At 37.9% G+C, this 14,944-nt stretch overlaps 1 protein-coding gene and 1 long non-coding RNA gene across 4 annotated transcripts in view; one reads left to right on the top strand and one right to left on the bottom strand.

Annotated features, from left to right (window-relative positions):
- The window catches only part of ADAD1 (adenosine deaminase domain containing 1), an 82,880-nt gene extending 73,388 nt beyond the window's left edge, over positions 1 to 9,492 (bottom strand). For all 3 annotated transcript variants that reach the window (XR_014069585.1, XM_081544870.1, XM_081544869.1), the window contains exons 1-5: positions 9,175 to 9,492; positions 8,628 to 8,807; positions 7,695 to 7,883; positions 4,986 to 5,153; positions 756 to 824 (exon numbers count right to left, since the gene is read on the bottom strand). Coding sequence is in view for 2 of the 3 variants with exons in the window: in XM_081544870.1 (XP_081400996.1) it covers positions 756 to 824; positions 4,986 to 5,153; positions 7,695 to 7,883; positions 8,628 to 8,799 (598 nt within the window). In the remaining variant the exon portion in view is untranslated. The remainder of the gene's footprint in view (positions 1 to 755; positions 825 to 4,985; positions 5,154 to 7,694; positions 7,884 to 8,627; positions 8,808 to 9,174) is intronic.
- On the top strand, positions 8,663 to 14,725 carry LOC145527249 (uncharacterized). The gene is made up of 3 exons (XR_014069589.1): positions 8,663 to 9,628; positions 10,867 to 11,935; positions 13,239 to 14,725. It is a non-coding gene; the product is annotated as an uncharacterized LOC145527249 (long non-coding RNA).
- Positions 14,726 to 14,944: the final 219 nt, after the last annotated feature.

Below are 14,944 nucleotides of genomic sequence, written 5' to 3'. Positions count from 1 at the left end.
TCTTCATTTTAGTTCTGCAAATACTCTAAATTTTAAAGTCTGAAGATTTACTACTATGTAGGCAATGTAAAAACTAAGATTTCCTGCCTTTCAGGGGATTAACAATCTAATGGGAAAAGTATACAATAATCACCATATAGTGTTGAATAGAATAAAATATTACAATAAAATAATAGTAGCTACTATTTAGTGAGCACCTACTGATCAAGTTTTTGTACATGCATAAATTAATTTAAAACTCACAATAACCCTATGAGGCAGTTATTGTTATAGCCATTTTACGGGTAGAGAAATTAAGGTGTACAGAGAGAAGTAAGTGGTTCTAGGTCACACAACTAGTAACTTTAATTGCAGTTATAGTTTTCTTGAGCTTGAGTGACAACTAACATTAAAAGAAAGTGAACAGATTATCTGAAATGAATATCCCAACCATCAAGCACCAGAAAGCCACCGGATTTAATTAATGACCAGCCCACCAAAGCAAAGAATTTTCATAAAAGCAGTTACATGATATTGATAAGTCATCTCTTTATAGGAAAAAAGCCACTTCTTCAATTGTTCCTCTCCAATTTTACTATTTGTCTAATTTTTAGCAGAGTATGGAAGGAAACACTCATCTTTGTAGAAGTGTGACCGGTTTGAATAATAAAATACTAATGCACATTTTCATACCTATGCATATTTTAATTGTATGCTGTTATAATTTTTAATTGGGTTAATCTTCTTTTAAAAATTATCATAAAGGACTTTCCTACCATAATGCACTTTTGAAACATATACTGATTCAGGTGAAACAATAGGTTCTGCAGGGATAGGAGGAGGACCTGTAAATAAAACAAAATCATAAGGAAAAATGAAACTTCAATGTTCAAAAGGACAGGTATAATACTATTCTGTAATAAAACAACAATCCAAGAATGACTGTTTTTTCTATATACTTCTGCCAACTCTAGGCAATCAATTATCCATTAGCTCAGCCTTTCTAAATGTTTTTGTTATATTGATATCAATTATACAAATACCAAATACATTTCTGCTTCCCTATTCTTATGCTACTATATAGCTTGCTTTGTAACAGATTCAACATTCTGAAAATTGGTTAAAATTAAACCCTAGTTTAAATGCTTATGAACAATTTTATATTTACAGTAATACCAGGTAAAACATTTGTATTTAATATCCTATCAACAATTTAATTTAGTAAGTAAAAATTATCATTTTAATGTTATTTTACCCGAGTATTTTCTAGGGGAATACTTCAAAGTTTTCCAAGTTATTTATTTAAATGAACTTGTTAAGTGAGTAATTTAAAGATCTAAACATAATTCAGAAACAATTTCATTCTTTTGTGCCAGTAGCACAATAAAAAAAAAATAGACATGAAAAAAACAATTTTCTAAGTTTTTTACCCAATTCTTTGCAATAGCTTTCTAATTTGGTTTCAAATTAGGGATTCCAGGAAAAACAAGAAAATAGCATGACACTAAATCAAAGGGACAAAAAAGATCAGGAAAGTTTAAATGAAAAAAGTCCAGGAGCAACAGTTCAACTAAAGTAGTTAGCATCTCTCAAGAATCATTCATAAGGACAAAGATAGTAAACAGAACCGCTACTCTGGATCTCACTTTGAGTAAAATGAGAAACTGGTTGAAAACACAGAAATTAACAAAGAAAGACTGACAATGTCATCTTGGTGTTCACATTAGTTAAGTAAATGTTGACTATAGTTAGATATATACACTCTGAACTTTAGATAAGCAGAACTCTAAAAACTCAGAGGAAGATGGATTTTTTCCCATCTGTTCAGTGGGTAAAATGAAAACTAAAGATATTAAATCTTGTTTATCAAGCACAAATGCTTTCAATAAATAAGAAAATGTAACTGTACAAGTTGGTCTACATTTTGAAACACCATAAACAAACAGGGAAAATCATCTTGAAAAAGAAGAACAAAGTTGAAGGACTCACACTTCCTGATTTCAAAACTTAATACTAAAGTGACAGTAATCAAAACTGTGGTAATGTCATATAGACCAATGAAATAGAATAGAGAGTGCAGAAACACATTTTTTTAAAGGCCTTCAAATGATTCTCAACCAGAGCACCACTACCATTCAATAGGGGAAAGGACAGCTCAGTTCAGTTGCTCAGTTGTGTCTGACTCTTTGTGACCCCATGGACTGTAGCACGCCAGGCTTCCCTGTCCATAACCAACTTCTGGAGCTTGCTCAAATTCACGTCCATCAAGTTGGTGATGCCATCCAACCATCTCATCCTCTGTCGTCCCCTCCTCCTCCTGCCTTCAATCTTTCCCAGGATCAGGGTCTTTTCTAATAAGTCTAATGAGGGGGAAGAACAGTCTTTTCTAAAAATGATGCTGGAAAAACTAGATATTCACATGCAAATAAATGAAGCCAGATCCCTTAGATAACACTTATATACAAAAATTAACACAATATGGATCAAGACCCAAACGTCAGAGCTAAAACTATAAAATTCTTAGAAGAAAACATGGGAAAAAGCTTCATGACACTGGATCTGGCAATGATTTCTTGGACATCATGTCAAAGGCACAGGAAACAAACAAAAAATTGACAAATTGGACTTTTTCAAAACTCAAAGGATGCTATTAACAGAGTAAGAATGAAAATCACGAGACGAAAATATTTGCAAATCACATATCTGATAAGAGGTTGTTATCTAGAATATATAGAGGACTCCCTAAACTCAAAAGGAAACCAAACAACCCAATTCAAAAGAAAGCTGAGTGCTGAAGAATTGATGCTTTTGAACTGTGGTGTTGGAGAAGACGCTTGAGAGTCCCTTGGACTACAAAGAGATCCAACCAGTCCATCCTAAAGGAGATTGGTCCTGGGTATTCATTGGAAGGACTGATGTTGAAGCTGAAACTCCAATACTTTGGCCACCTGATGTAAAGAGCTGACTCATCTGAAAAGACCGTGATGCTGGGAAAGATTGAGGGCAGGAGGAGAAGGGGACGACAAAGGATGATATGGTTGGATGGCATCACCAACTCAATGGACATGAGTTTGGGTATACTCTGGGAGTTGGTGATGGACAGGGAGGCCTGGCGTGCTGTGGTTCATGGGGTCGTAAAGAGTGGGACATGACTGAGCGACTGAACTGAAGGGAAAGAAATTTTAGTCATACTTAATGCATTTCTGTCACTCTTTGAGAAAACAATGTTGAATATTAAAGTGTTATCACTGGAGATGGGAAAATGCTAATTTTCACAAAAAAGGAAAATATAAATGTTTAGAAACTAAAAATTGTAGCCAAAGGGCTGCTAGCCCTGGATAAACGTTTTGAAAACTTAGGGAAATGCATTTTTCATGAGAAACCAATTATAAATATCTTTTCTAGTAATTAAATTAGAAATTGGGAAATTCTGTAGATGTTTTAACTTGATTTCAACAAAGTATTTTAATTCTTTGAGGGTAGAGGATGGGTCTTATTTGAGTCTAGATTCCCAGTATTTATCACAGCCCCTGGAACATGCATGCATGTGTCCATGCTCTGTCATGTCCTTCTCTTTGCACCCCCATGGGCTGTAGCCCACCAGGCTCCTTTGCCCATGGAATTTTCCAGCCAAGAATACTGGAGTGGGTTGCCATTTCCTCCTTTAGGGGATCCTCCTGACCCAGGGATTGAATCCACATTTCCTGCATCTTGTGCATTGGCAGGTGGATCCTGGGAAAATTGTCTGAAACACAGATCTTCAAAACACAGATTTAGTGATTTGAATGCATGTGATGGTTGGAAAGAAACAGGGAAAATATTTCTGGGTACATATCTAAGTGGCTTGATAGCTTATATAATCATCATATATAGAGATTTTCCATTAATAAACTGCCAATATATGTGAGACAGCAAAATCACATCTAGCCCTAAAAAATTAATAAATCTGAAATATAGTGGACATAAATATGAAAATTAATAAAATACTTTCTAAGTAGTTATTTAATCCAAACTATGATAAACTATTTTTAAAACAATGAAATAGACACATCAAATTTGAGACATGGCAAAATAAATCACTTTTAATTATTAAATAATGGTTTTAATTAAACAGAAAAATTTAAATATATGAAATACAAATTGAACTTCAAGAACAAAATGACCTTAAGGGAAGTATTACGAAAGAAATATTACAATTAACAAGTTATCAACAAAAAAAAGCCCAGTCATAAAATAGTGATAATTTGAATTTAAAAAGAATTAGTCAACTGTCACTGTTTAAATCAAATTTAAATGTTTTTCTTTATTGAAAATCTAAATGAAATCAAAACCAAAATGAATGAATTAAAAAAAATCAAAATCAATGAATACTGAAAAAAACTGTTTACTATGCTAACACTTCACTAAGCACTGGTTAAAGGCTTTGCATGCATTATTTATTGAATTCTAAAACGACAGATATAGGAGGTATCTATCCTTGTCTCCATTTTTCAAATGATGAAACTAAGGCTTAGAAGGCAAACAACTTACCTGTCCAGGGACAATACTCAATACTGAGCAATCTGTTTCTGGAGTTTACACTCTCAACCTACTTGCTATGTTACCTTAGGCCCTTATTTTCTCAAGTAATCCTACCATTATCAAATTTAACACGAGCAAACGTCACAAAAATTGCATAAAAACCTGTCCATGTTAAATGTCTAGTTTAGGAGCATAACAAGAATCCAATAAATTAAAGAAAAAACTAAGTTTCAGGACTCAAACCCGTCAACAATCTGACAAGTTACCAGACAGTTCAGCAACATGTTTATCTTTGGTGCTAAAATATACAAGAGCATTTTAACCACATCAAATAACTCAGCGATCAGCAATGGAAGGAAATAATTCAAATCCTGCTACTTCTATTGTGCAGTTGGCAAGTAACTTCATTACTGTAAATCTTTCAGATGACTCTTTCTGGAAAATGAAGCATTTTACAACACTACTTTATAATAAAAAATATTTACCCGATGTTTCTGAAATTCTTGGTTCAGGTTCATCCAGCTGTAGAAGCTCATCAAGAGCTAATTTTGCTGCATTGGATCTAGACTCCTTTTTGTTTTGTCCCAGTCCAGTCTTGTATTGAATACCATCCACCACAGCACAAAAAGCAAAATATGGTCCCATAACATTACCTTGAAAAATAACTCAGAATAAATGTTGTAATACTTCACAGAATGATCTTGCAAAAGATGTCTGTTACATAGGAAAACATTCCAGTACAACTGCATAAAACAATCTCAGTTTGACAGCTTTTCTGTAGGGTCAATACAGGTTGTAAGTAAAGCTGAGTGGACCCCTAAATTTGTTCTGAGAATACTTCAAGCAGCTAGTGTGACTTCAGATTCAGCATCAACAACAGGGCCAACTTTAGAGTACATGTCACACACACAGTGTCTTGTATAATGCCTGGCAGTGGTAGGCATTCAAATGTCTACCTGATGATCAATGAAAGGGAAAATGTGGCGAGTCTGGCAACATGTCTCCTTTCAAACCTCAATACCAATGAAGTTGAATTTTTCCTGTCCTTTGAGTGCCCTGATACTCATAATCTCCAGAACAGAAGGAATTCCTTTGAAGAAATCCTATGTTTCTATCAGAGTCACAGAAAGCAATCCAAATCCATCACAGCCTTAGGGTGCATAGTGGGGATTTACGTGGGAAACCAAAACATAGACAATAATAAAAAAAGATATCCTAAAGAACGAAACTGTTCAATCATCCAAAATTCCCAGAAAAAGTACCTTTATACAATTGCACTTACCTAGTTTTCATATTTTCCTGATGAAAAATGAAATGGAATCCTCTCCTAATTTTACAGGCCAAGATTTCTCCAGCCTGTAATACCAAAGTTTTACTTTTTGGTATTCAGACTATAGCCTTCCTAATAGTGTTAATCTGACTCTTTTGTGACCCCATGGTCTGCACCCTGCAAGACTCCTCTGTCCATGGAATTCTCTAGACAAGGATACTGGAGTGGGTTACCATGCCCTTCTCCAGGCAATCTTCCCAACTCAGGGATCAAACCTGGGTCTCCTGCCTTGCAGGCAGATTCTTTACAGTCTTAGCCACCAGGGAAGTATAGGAGGCCTTTAAGAAACTGAAGTCTCTACTTTGGTTACAAACGGCTAGGTACGTTGTCACTCCACATAAGCCTCTTTATTATTATTTTCTCACATATTCCATTAACTGCTAGGTTTTCAAAATGTACAACAATATTTTATAAGCAACTCCAGACTGTATCAGGGTAAACTGCTTTCCTCCCAACATCTATGATCTCAGTTTCCCAAAGTCCTTCCTTCATGATCACCTGAGTTCCAATCCAAATTGAGTAAACCTGGACTCTCATATTTTTAACAAGTGGCCCAGATGATTCTTATGTTTGAGATACGATACATCAAATTTGTTAATAAGTACCCTGTGTAAGAGAGATGAGACTTTAAGCTTCATCTTGTTTCTGCCCCAGGTTCTCAAACTTTATCGTCATCTAAATCCACACTACCTAGCTGGTTTAAAAATACTGACACTGTGGTTTTTCTATCAAATCTACAGAATCAGGTAATTCGACAGTACTATGCGCATAAAATGAACACCATGAATAATCACTGGGTTGTGTTTTGGAGTTTTGCTTAGTTTAATGAAGAGCTGACCAACAGAATGGCAGAAAGCTAACTAATTACACAAAAATTCAGTCTGTAGTATTGAACACATCCAGTTATCCAACCTACAGTGATAGGACTAGGAAAACTCCACCTTTAATATTAAGACCCTTTTTTTGTCACCTGTTAATGTACTGCTGTTTCACCCAAATCAATGACTAGAAATTTGGCTTCACTATGACAGTCTACTACATACAGTAGCTCTGAGATCCCTATTGGTAACAGTATCAGGAATAGAAAATTAAAGAAAGGAAACTGCTTGATAATGTGTGTGTGTGTACAAACACATACACACACACACATGAAGATTTTTAAAGATTGTGCTCCTTTGCTTCACATGCTTTTAGCCTGTCAATGCCTCTTAAGAGCACTTTATTCTCTTATCCCTTCACTTTCCTAAAGTTTTTCCTAATCACTAGTCATAAGATGAAGAAATCAGAAACTTCTTTCCATCTTTTACTCTTGTAGCCTTCCACAGGTCCAAGGTGGTAACAGATTCTTCTGGTGGGGGACAGTTTAAGAGAGAATGGAGAAATTAAGTCACGGGCAAGTCTTCAGACAGAGAATCAATCACCTAAGTTCTATTTTCCCTTCTAACTTTTATATTTCAGAAGCCAAACTTGTCAGGCATCATCATCACAGAATACTCATAAAAATAATCAGTCCAAATAGTTAACATCCCTACAAAAGCACATTTATGCTATAAGGAGTACCTAGTTACACCTGAAAATAATCTACAAGGATGATGAGATTTTTAAATGGAAATCTAGCCATACACAAAAAATTAAAATTCAGTGATTATAAAATTTTTGTTATGAGCAAATTTAGAGTTTAAAAATGCTAAAGTAAGAATATACACATTTATGAAGTATCCTTGTCAAAACATACTAGTAGTTATCCAACCTCAACATGAGGTGAATAAAGAAAATAATCTAATTTAGTGCCACATATATACTCTGCTTCTAACAGGAAAATATTTTCTAGTATTGTAACAACCAGATACAACTTTGTACTTGCCTGTTGTCACTGTTTCCTTCAGGTCAAGCTGAACCCGCTGCATTTGTGCAAACTGGTGCAAGGCTGATACAGGATTTATCTCTCCACGTTTGTATTTCATTATAAATTCTTTAGGTATTTTTTTCGGAGGAAGGACAGGATTTGAAATAGATGAAAGACCTTTGGAAAGCAATGGTTCTGGAAAATTACCTAAAAATAAATGTTTATGCTTGTCAATTTGGTTAAATTAAAAACAGTAATAAGACAAGCAAAAGCACTAAACCCTTCCCTAAAATGGAAGACAATTTCAGACACACAGTCGCATGTGTTTTTCATAAAAAATGTTTCTACTACTAAAGAAGTGTAACCTGTTACATATATACCTTCTGGAGTACTAAGGCTACTGTGCAAAGTGCTGTTATTGTCAAAGCATAAAGTGATATCAAAGAATCATAGGATTTCAGTGATGTCAAGGTCTTCAGAGGCTAAGTCATTTTTACACATGAGGTCATGAGGCCTAGAACGTAGTTATATTTGGTACCAGAACCTAGAGTCTGCTTTCGATTCACTATTTTTACCTTTTAAGTTGAATTCAACTTAATTCTTACTGTGTGTGTCCTGGCTTTACACTTAACACTACAGTAAGTGATTTGTGGAATACAACCCCTTATAAATCCAGTTCTTTCCTGAAAGGAATAAACACAGCCTTACTTCAAAAAGGCAAGACATGTTCGAAGTAGTCTTGTGCTCAAGTGGTAAAGAACAATTAAGTGAACAGCCAGGGGAAGTATTTCTACTGGGCTGGAAGTCAAATCCAAGTTTCAGTTGGGACATGGCTACAAGTAAACGGATATATATTCTGGAAACTGTGAAACCGGAAGCTCATCAAAACTGTTGGCCATCCCAGAATCTTATAGAACTTAGGCATTATTACAAATGTAAAAGAGTTTGTACCCGTCACTTGCGTAACCTTGGATGCCATGTTCGACAGGCTGTAACCTTCCGAGGAATATCCTGTGGGTGTAGTCACCGTCTGGGCTGATGGCTGAACTGGCAAGTTCTTTTTCAGCATCTGGGCAAAGCTAGGGACCCGAGAACTCTGAAACCAGTCATTGTTGCCAGACATTTTCTCACCTACAAATTGTTAAGAAAATTAGCAGAAAATTTAAAAAGTACTAGGTAAAATAAAAATACTTACCCTGAAATAAAAACCACCACATTCCCATACATGGCCTTTACACACACACACACAACACTCCCATGACAAGCTCTCCCATGATGTCATGACTGCTTTGTGACCAGTTTTACGGTGACCGAACTGTCTCCCAAACCCCTCCCCAAAGCACTTCTACAAGGAGGAAAGGAGGGACGACGTAGTTTTTGGTGAAAAGCCTTTCTCGGGGGTCAGGAAAAAAAAAAAGAGGAAAAGAAAACAAAAACTTGAGACCCCCCCGCCCCCCCGGTTGGCGGCCTCCTGAGCCCCAGCCTAACTTCCACCCACCAGTATTGTCCTTTTTGCCCGGCTGACCGGACTCCGCTGGCGGGCAGCTCTGACCGAGCCGCAGGCCAGGTCGCAGGCCGGGGGCTTGCCGGCCGGACGCCGACGACGCCGTTGCTTCTTTCTTCCGGCCTCAACCTCTCACTTCAGATCGCTTGGCCCGAGAGCCACGCGGCCAGAACGGCGTCTTTCAAAAGCCGCCTTGTGGAGTCACCTCAGGACCGGGGCCGACGCCCCACGCAGGCCTCATCCAATCACCAACCGTCCCTTCGGCCCGTGTTTTCGCCCCCGCGCCTGAGCCAGCTCGTGTCTGCGCGCTCCAAGGCTTGCGACGTCAAGTGACGCAATTACGTTGAGCGTCCCACATTGCGCATGCTCAAGGCCTCGTGAGGTACTACAGCTTTTCCGGGTGTAGGTACCTGGGCCCATTGGCCTCCTTGTCTGCTGGGAAAGGCAGGTAACATCACACAGTTCAGCCCCTTCACTCTCCTGCCTGATGCCCTCCACGCGCACCTGCCTCGTACTCCCTCCATCCCGATATAGCACTGAAATAGTGCCTTCTTATCTATTATAGGGGGCTTCCCTGGTGGCTCAGTGTTAAAGAACCCACCTGCAATGCTGGAGATGCAGGTTCGATCCCTGGGTTGGGAAGATGCCCTGGGGAAGGAAATGGCAGCCCACTCTAGTATTCTTGCAGGGAAAATTATGGGGAGAGAGGAGCCTGGTGAGCTACAGTCCATGGGGCCGCAAAGAGTTGAACATGACTGAGAACTCCTATCTATTATAGGATCCCTAGAGGCAGTCCTAGGGTACCTGTTTGTGGGTAGTTTCAGGAAACACTTTGCTTTGTCCACAGTTATACTCTCGGAAGGTACCTGTGGACAAGGTTTGGCCTCATGGTGTGTTTGTTGTTTACAGAAAAAAGCCTCCCTGGGCTCTTCCCGTAGCCTCAAGTTGAGCCAAGTAAGCAATAGTTTCGAAAACTGGTTGGGGCTTGAGAAGCTAGTGACTGATACATGCATGACACACACAAAGTGAGTGTCTTCAGTTCTTTGCTCTTGGGAAAGATGAAGGAGGCGCTAATGGAGATAGATCATTGAAAATATTTTAAATAGTATTTTACAAGCATTTAAACAGGTCTTGGCATGTAACCCACAAGGACTTCAAGGGCTTGAGAGAGATTGCTATAACAAAATTGAAGTACTCCTCTACTTTTTTATCTGGGAAAGGTTTCTCAAGGGTTAATTCACTTAAAAGAAAAGTAACACAATTGATGGTATTCTGTCTCATTATAGCAAGAAGTAATATCCATCCACAAATACATGGACTAATTGGGAGAAAAAATAGCCTCATATCTCTCATTAAGCAATGAATTTTCAATAGAAGCAGCATATTTTTCTTTAGTGGTTATCAGAATGTGTTGACTATGATGCTTTGATCACATGCTCGTTAATAATTTTAATGATAACTCAGTCTAGAATTTTTCTTAACGTTGAGAAACTTTTGCTTCAGTTCAGTTCAGTCACTCAGTCGTGTCCGACTCTTTGCGACCCCATGAATCACAGCATGCCAGGCCTCCCTGTCCATCACCAACTCCCAGAGTTTACCCAAACCCATGTCCATTGAGTCAGTGATGCCATCCAACCATCTCATCCTCTGTCGTCCGCTTCTCCTCCTGCCCTCATTCTTTCCCAGCATCGGGTCTTTTCCAATGAGTCAACTCTTCGCATGAGGTGGCCAAAGTATTGGAGTTTCAGCTTCAACATCAGTCCTTCCAATGAACACCCAGGGCTGATCTCCTTTAGGATGGACTGGTTGGATCTCCTTGCAGTCCAAGGGACTCTCAAGAGTCTTCTCCAACACCACAGTTCAAAAGCATCAATTCTTCGGCGCTCAGCTTTCTTCACCGTCCTACTCTCATATCCATACATGACCAGTGGAAAAACCATAGCCTTGACTAGACGGACCTTTGCTGGCAAAGTAATGTCTCTGTTTTTTAATGTGCTATCTAGGTTGGTCATAACCTTCCTTCCAAGGAGTAAGCGTCTTTTAATTTCATGGCTGCAATCACCATCTGCAGTGATTTTGGAGCCCAGAAAAATAAAGTCTGACACTGTTCCACTGTTTCCCCATCTATTTCCCAAGAAGTGATGGGACCAGATGCCACGATCTTAGTTTTCTGAATGTTGAGCTTTAAGCCAACTTTTTCACTCTCCTCTCTTTCATCAAGAGGCTTTTTAGTTCTTCACTTTCTGCCATAAGGGTGGTGTCATCTGCATGTCTGAGGTTATTGATATTTCTCTTGGCAATCTTGATTCCAGCTTGTGCTTCTACTAGCCCAGCGTTTCTCATGTTGTACTCTGCATATAAGTTAAATAAGCAGGGTGACAATATACAGCCTTGACGTACTCCTTTTCCTATTTGGAACCAGTCTGTTGTTCATGTCCAGTTCTAACTGTTGCTTCCTGACTTGCATACAGGTTTCTCAAGAGGCAGGTCAGGTGGTCTGGTATTCCCATATTTTTCAGAATTTTCCACAGGAGTTAAAAAATTAAAATGTTGCCAAGAGTGTGTTCCGGATGGTGAATAAAGAGTAAAGCTTCAAAGTACAAAAATAGAGAATTTCATTAGGACCAAATTTGAGTAGGGTCATGGAATGGAAATAGAAGCTGAAGAAGTAAAAGGAATGTTTAAAAATTAGATACAGCATGTATAAATGTTTTATTTTGAAATAATTTTAGATTTACAGAATTGTAAAGATAGAGTGCCTCTATATTCTTCCATCCATTTCCCCTAGTGTTATCATCTTAAATAGTGTAGTATATTTATCAAAACTTGAGAATTAACATTGGTACAGTACTACTACTAACTGTATTGTATACTTTACTGGGATTTCACCAGGTTTTTAACTAAAGTCCAGATTCAGTCCAGGATACCATGCCATCACGTCTCCTTAGTCTTCTGTGGTCTGAAATAGTTTTTCAGTCTTCACTTGTTTTCCATGATTTGATCCTTTGATCCTTTTTCATGATTTTGATATTTTGTGGAATGGCCCTCAGTTTACATTTGTCTGATGTTTTCTCTTGGTTAGACTAGAATTAAGGATATTTGATAAGATGGCGGTGCAGTGCACATCTTGTGGCATATCAAAGAGTCCACGATATCAGCAACTATTAGTGGTGATGTTAATCTTGATGACTTGGCTAAGGTTGTGTCTGTCTGGTGTCTCCACTATGAAGTTACCATTTTCCCTTTTCTGTACTCTGTTAGAAGGCAGCAAAGACATGAGGGGAGGCAAATAGAGATCCACCTTCTGGAGAGAGGAGTACCACAGAGTTTGTGGTGTGCTCTGCTAAGTTGCTTCAGTCATTTCTGACTCTTTGTGACACCATGGACCATATCCAGCCAGGCTCTTCTATCCATGGGATTCTCCAGGCAAGAATACTAGAATGGGTTGCCATGCTCTTCTTCAGGAGATCTTCCTGACCCAGGGATCGAACTTGCATCTCTTACATCTCCTACATTGGCAGGCAGGTTCTTTACCACTAGCGCCACCTGGGAAGCCCCCCCAGAGTTTGTGGACATATGTTAAAACCACCATATTAATAAATATATTGAGGGAGATAATTTGAGGATATGAAAATATCCTGTTTTGCCCTAGAGTGTGATTCACTAATTTTCACTTTTCCTGAAGCAGTTTTTACTGTGGTGTTCTTTTTTAAAATGTTTTGTCAGTTAAATATCTTCTTTTTTATTAAAATATAATTAACACTTTGGAGAAAGAAATGGCAACCCACACCAGTATTCTTGCCTGAAGAATCCCATGGACGGAGGAGCCTGGAGGGCTACAGTCCATGGGGTCATAAAAAGTCAGGCACGACTGAGTGACTAACACACACAACTAACACATTAGTTTCATGTGTAAAACATATATTTTGGTATATGTATATACTGCAGAATGGTCACCACAAGTCTAGTTAACATCACCACATACAGTTATAAATATTTTTTCTTGTGATAAGGACTTTTAAGATCTACTGGACTTCCTGGTGGCTCAGATGGTAAAGAATCTGCCTGCCAAGCAGGAGACCCGGGTTTGATCCCTGGGTTAAGAAGCTCCCCTGGAGAAGGGCATGACAACCCACTCCAGTGTTCTTGCCTGGAGAATTCCATGAACAGAGGAGTCTGGCGAGCTACAGTCTATGGGGTTTCAAAGAGTCAGACATGACTGACTGACTAACACACACACACATTGTAGCAAATACCGTGTGTGACATGCCCAGGATTTATTTATTTTATAACAGGAAGTTTGTACCTTTTGACATGCCCACCCCTTGCCTCTGGCAACCACCAGTTTGTTCTTTGTATTTATGACCTCATTTTTTAAAAAATTCCATATGTAGGTGAGATCATACAGTGTTTATATTTCTCTGTCTTATTTCACTTAGCATAAAACCCTCAAGGTCAATCCATGTTGTCACAAATGATAACATTTTCTATGGATGAATAATATTCACTTGTATATATATATCACACCTTTATTCATTCCTCCATTAAGGGACATTTAGGTTGTTCCATGCCTTGACTATGGTAAATAATGCTGCAGTAAACATGAGGGTGCAGATATCTTTTCCAGTTATTGGTTTTATTTCCTTGAGATAAATAACCAGTGGTGGAAATGCATATCATGTCATAGTTCTATACTTAATTTTTTGTGGAACTTCCAAACTGTTATCCATTGCCACTGAATGAATTTATATTCCCACCATCAGTGTATGCGAGTTCCCTTTTTCTTCATGTCCTCACTAACACTTGTTATTACTTGTCTTTTAGATAATAACCATTCTAGACTTCCCTGGTGGCTTATACTGTAAAGCATCTGCCTATCAATGTGGGACACCTGGGTTCGATCCCTGGGTCAGGAAGATCCTCTGGAGAAGGAAATGGCAACCCACTCCAGTACTCTTAACTGGGAAATCCCACGGACGGAGGAGCCTGGTAGGCTACAGTCCATGGGGTCGCAAAGAGACAGACAGGACTGAGCGACTAAACTTTATTGTGTTTTGATTTGCATTGATTTCCTTGATAATTAGAGATAATTAGATAATTAGTGATTAGCACCTTTTCATGTACCTTTTGGCCATCTATATACCTTCTTTGGAAAAAATGTGTATTCATATCATCTCTCTGTTTTTAAAATCAGATTGTTTGGATTTTTGGTATTGAGTTTTATGAGCTTTTTATATATTTTGGATATTAGTCCTTATCAGATATATGCTTTAAAATTTTTTCTCTGTTCCAGAGGTTGCTTTTTGATTTTGTTAATGGCTTCCTTTCCTACGTAGAAACTTTTTAGTATGACTTGTTTATTATAGTACCACTTTCTTGAGGTGTTTTCTAGCTCATGGTACTTCAGTTCTACTGTTGATCCAACCTTTAAACTGACTGTATTGACTTGGCTAGATTTGAAACCTGATTAGTAGTGATTAGTAGTGATTAGTGATTGTGATTAGTAGTATTGTAGTACTATAGTATTATAGCTACCTTTGAATGTTATATTTTGCTATTTTGCTATTCCTTTACAATTTATTTATTATATGTATAATGTACAAATTCATATACACAAATAATACATATAAATGTATAAAGAACATAGTATAATAGAACAAATAGCTGTGTACTCACCAGTAGCTTAACAGAATAATACCTAGTATTTCTGAAGCCTCTGCTATGCCTCTCCCAGAGCTAATTTTTATAAGTATTAATTATTTTA

The sequence above is a fragment of the Giraffa tippelskirchi genome, chromosome 11 (genome assembly GCF_054371585.1).
Source record: "Giraffa tippelskirchi isolate mGirTip1 chromosome 11, T2T-mGirTip1v1.2.pri, whole genome shotgun sequence".
Classification (NCBI taxonomy): Eukaryota; Metazoa; Chordata; class Mammalia; order Artiodactyla; family Giraffidae; genus Giraffa; species Giraffa tippelskirchi.
This window is presented reverse-complemented; position numbering and strand designations above follow the sequence as displayed.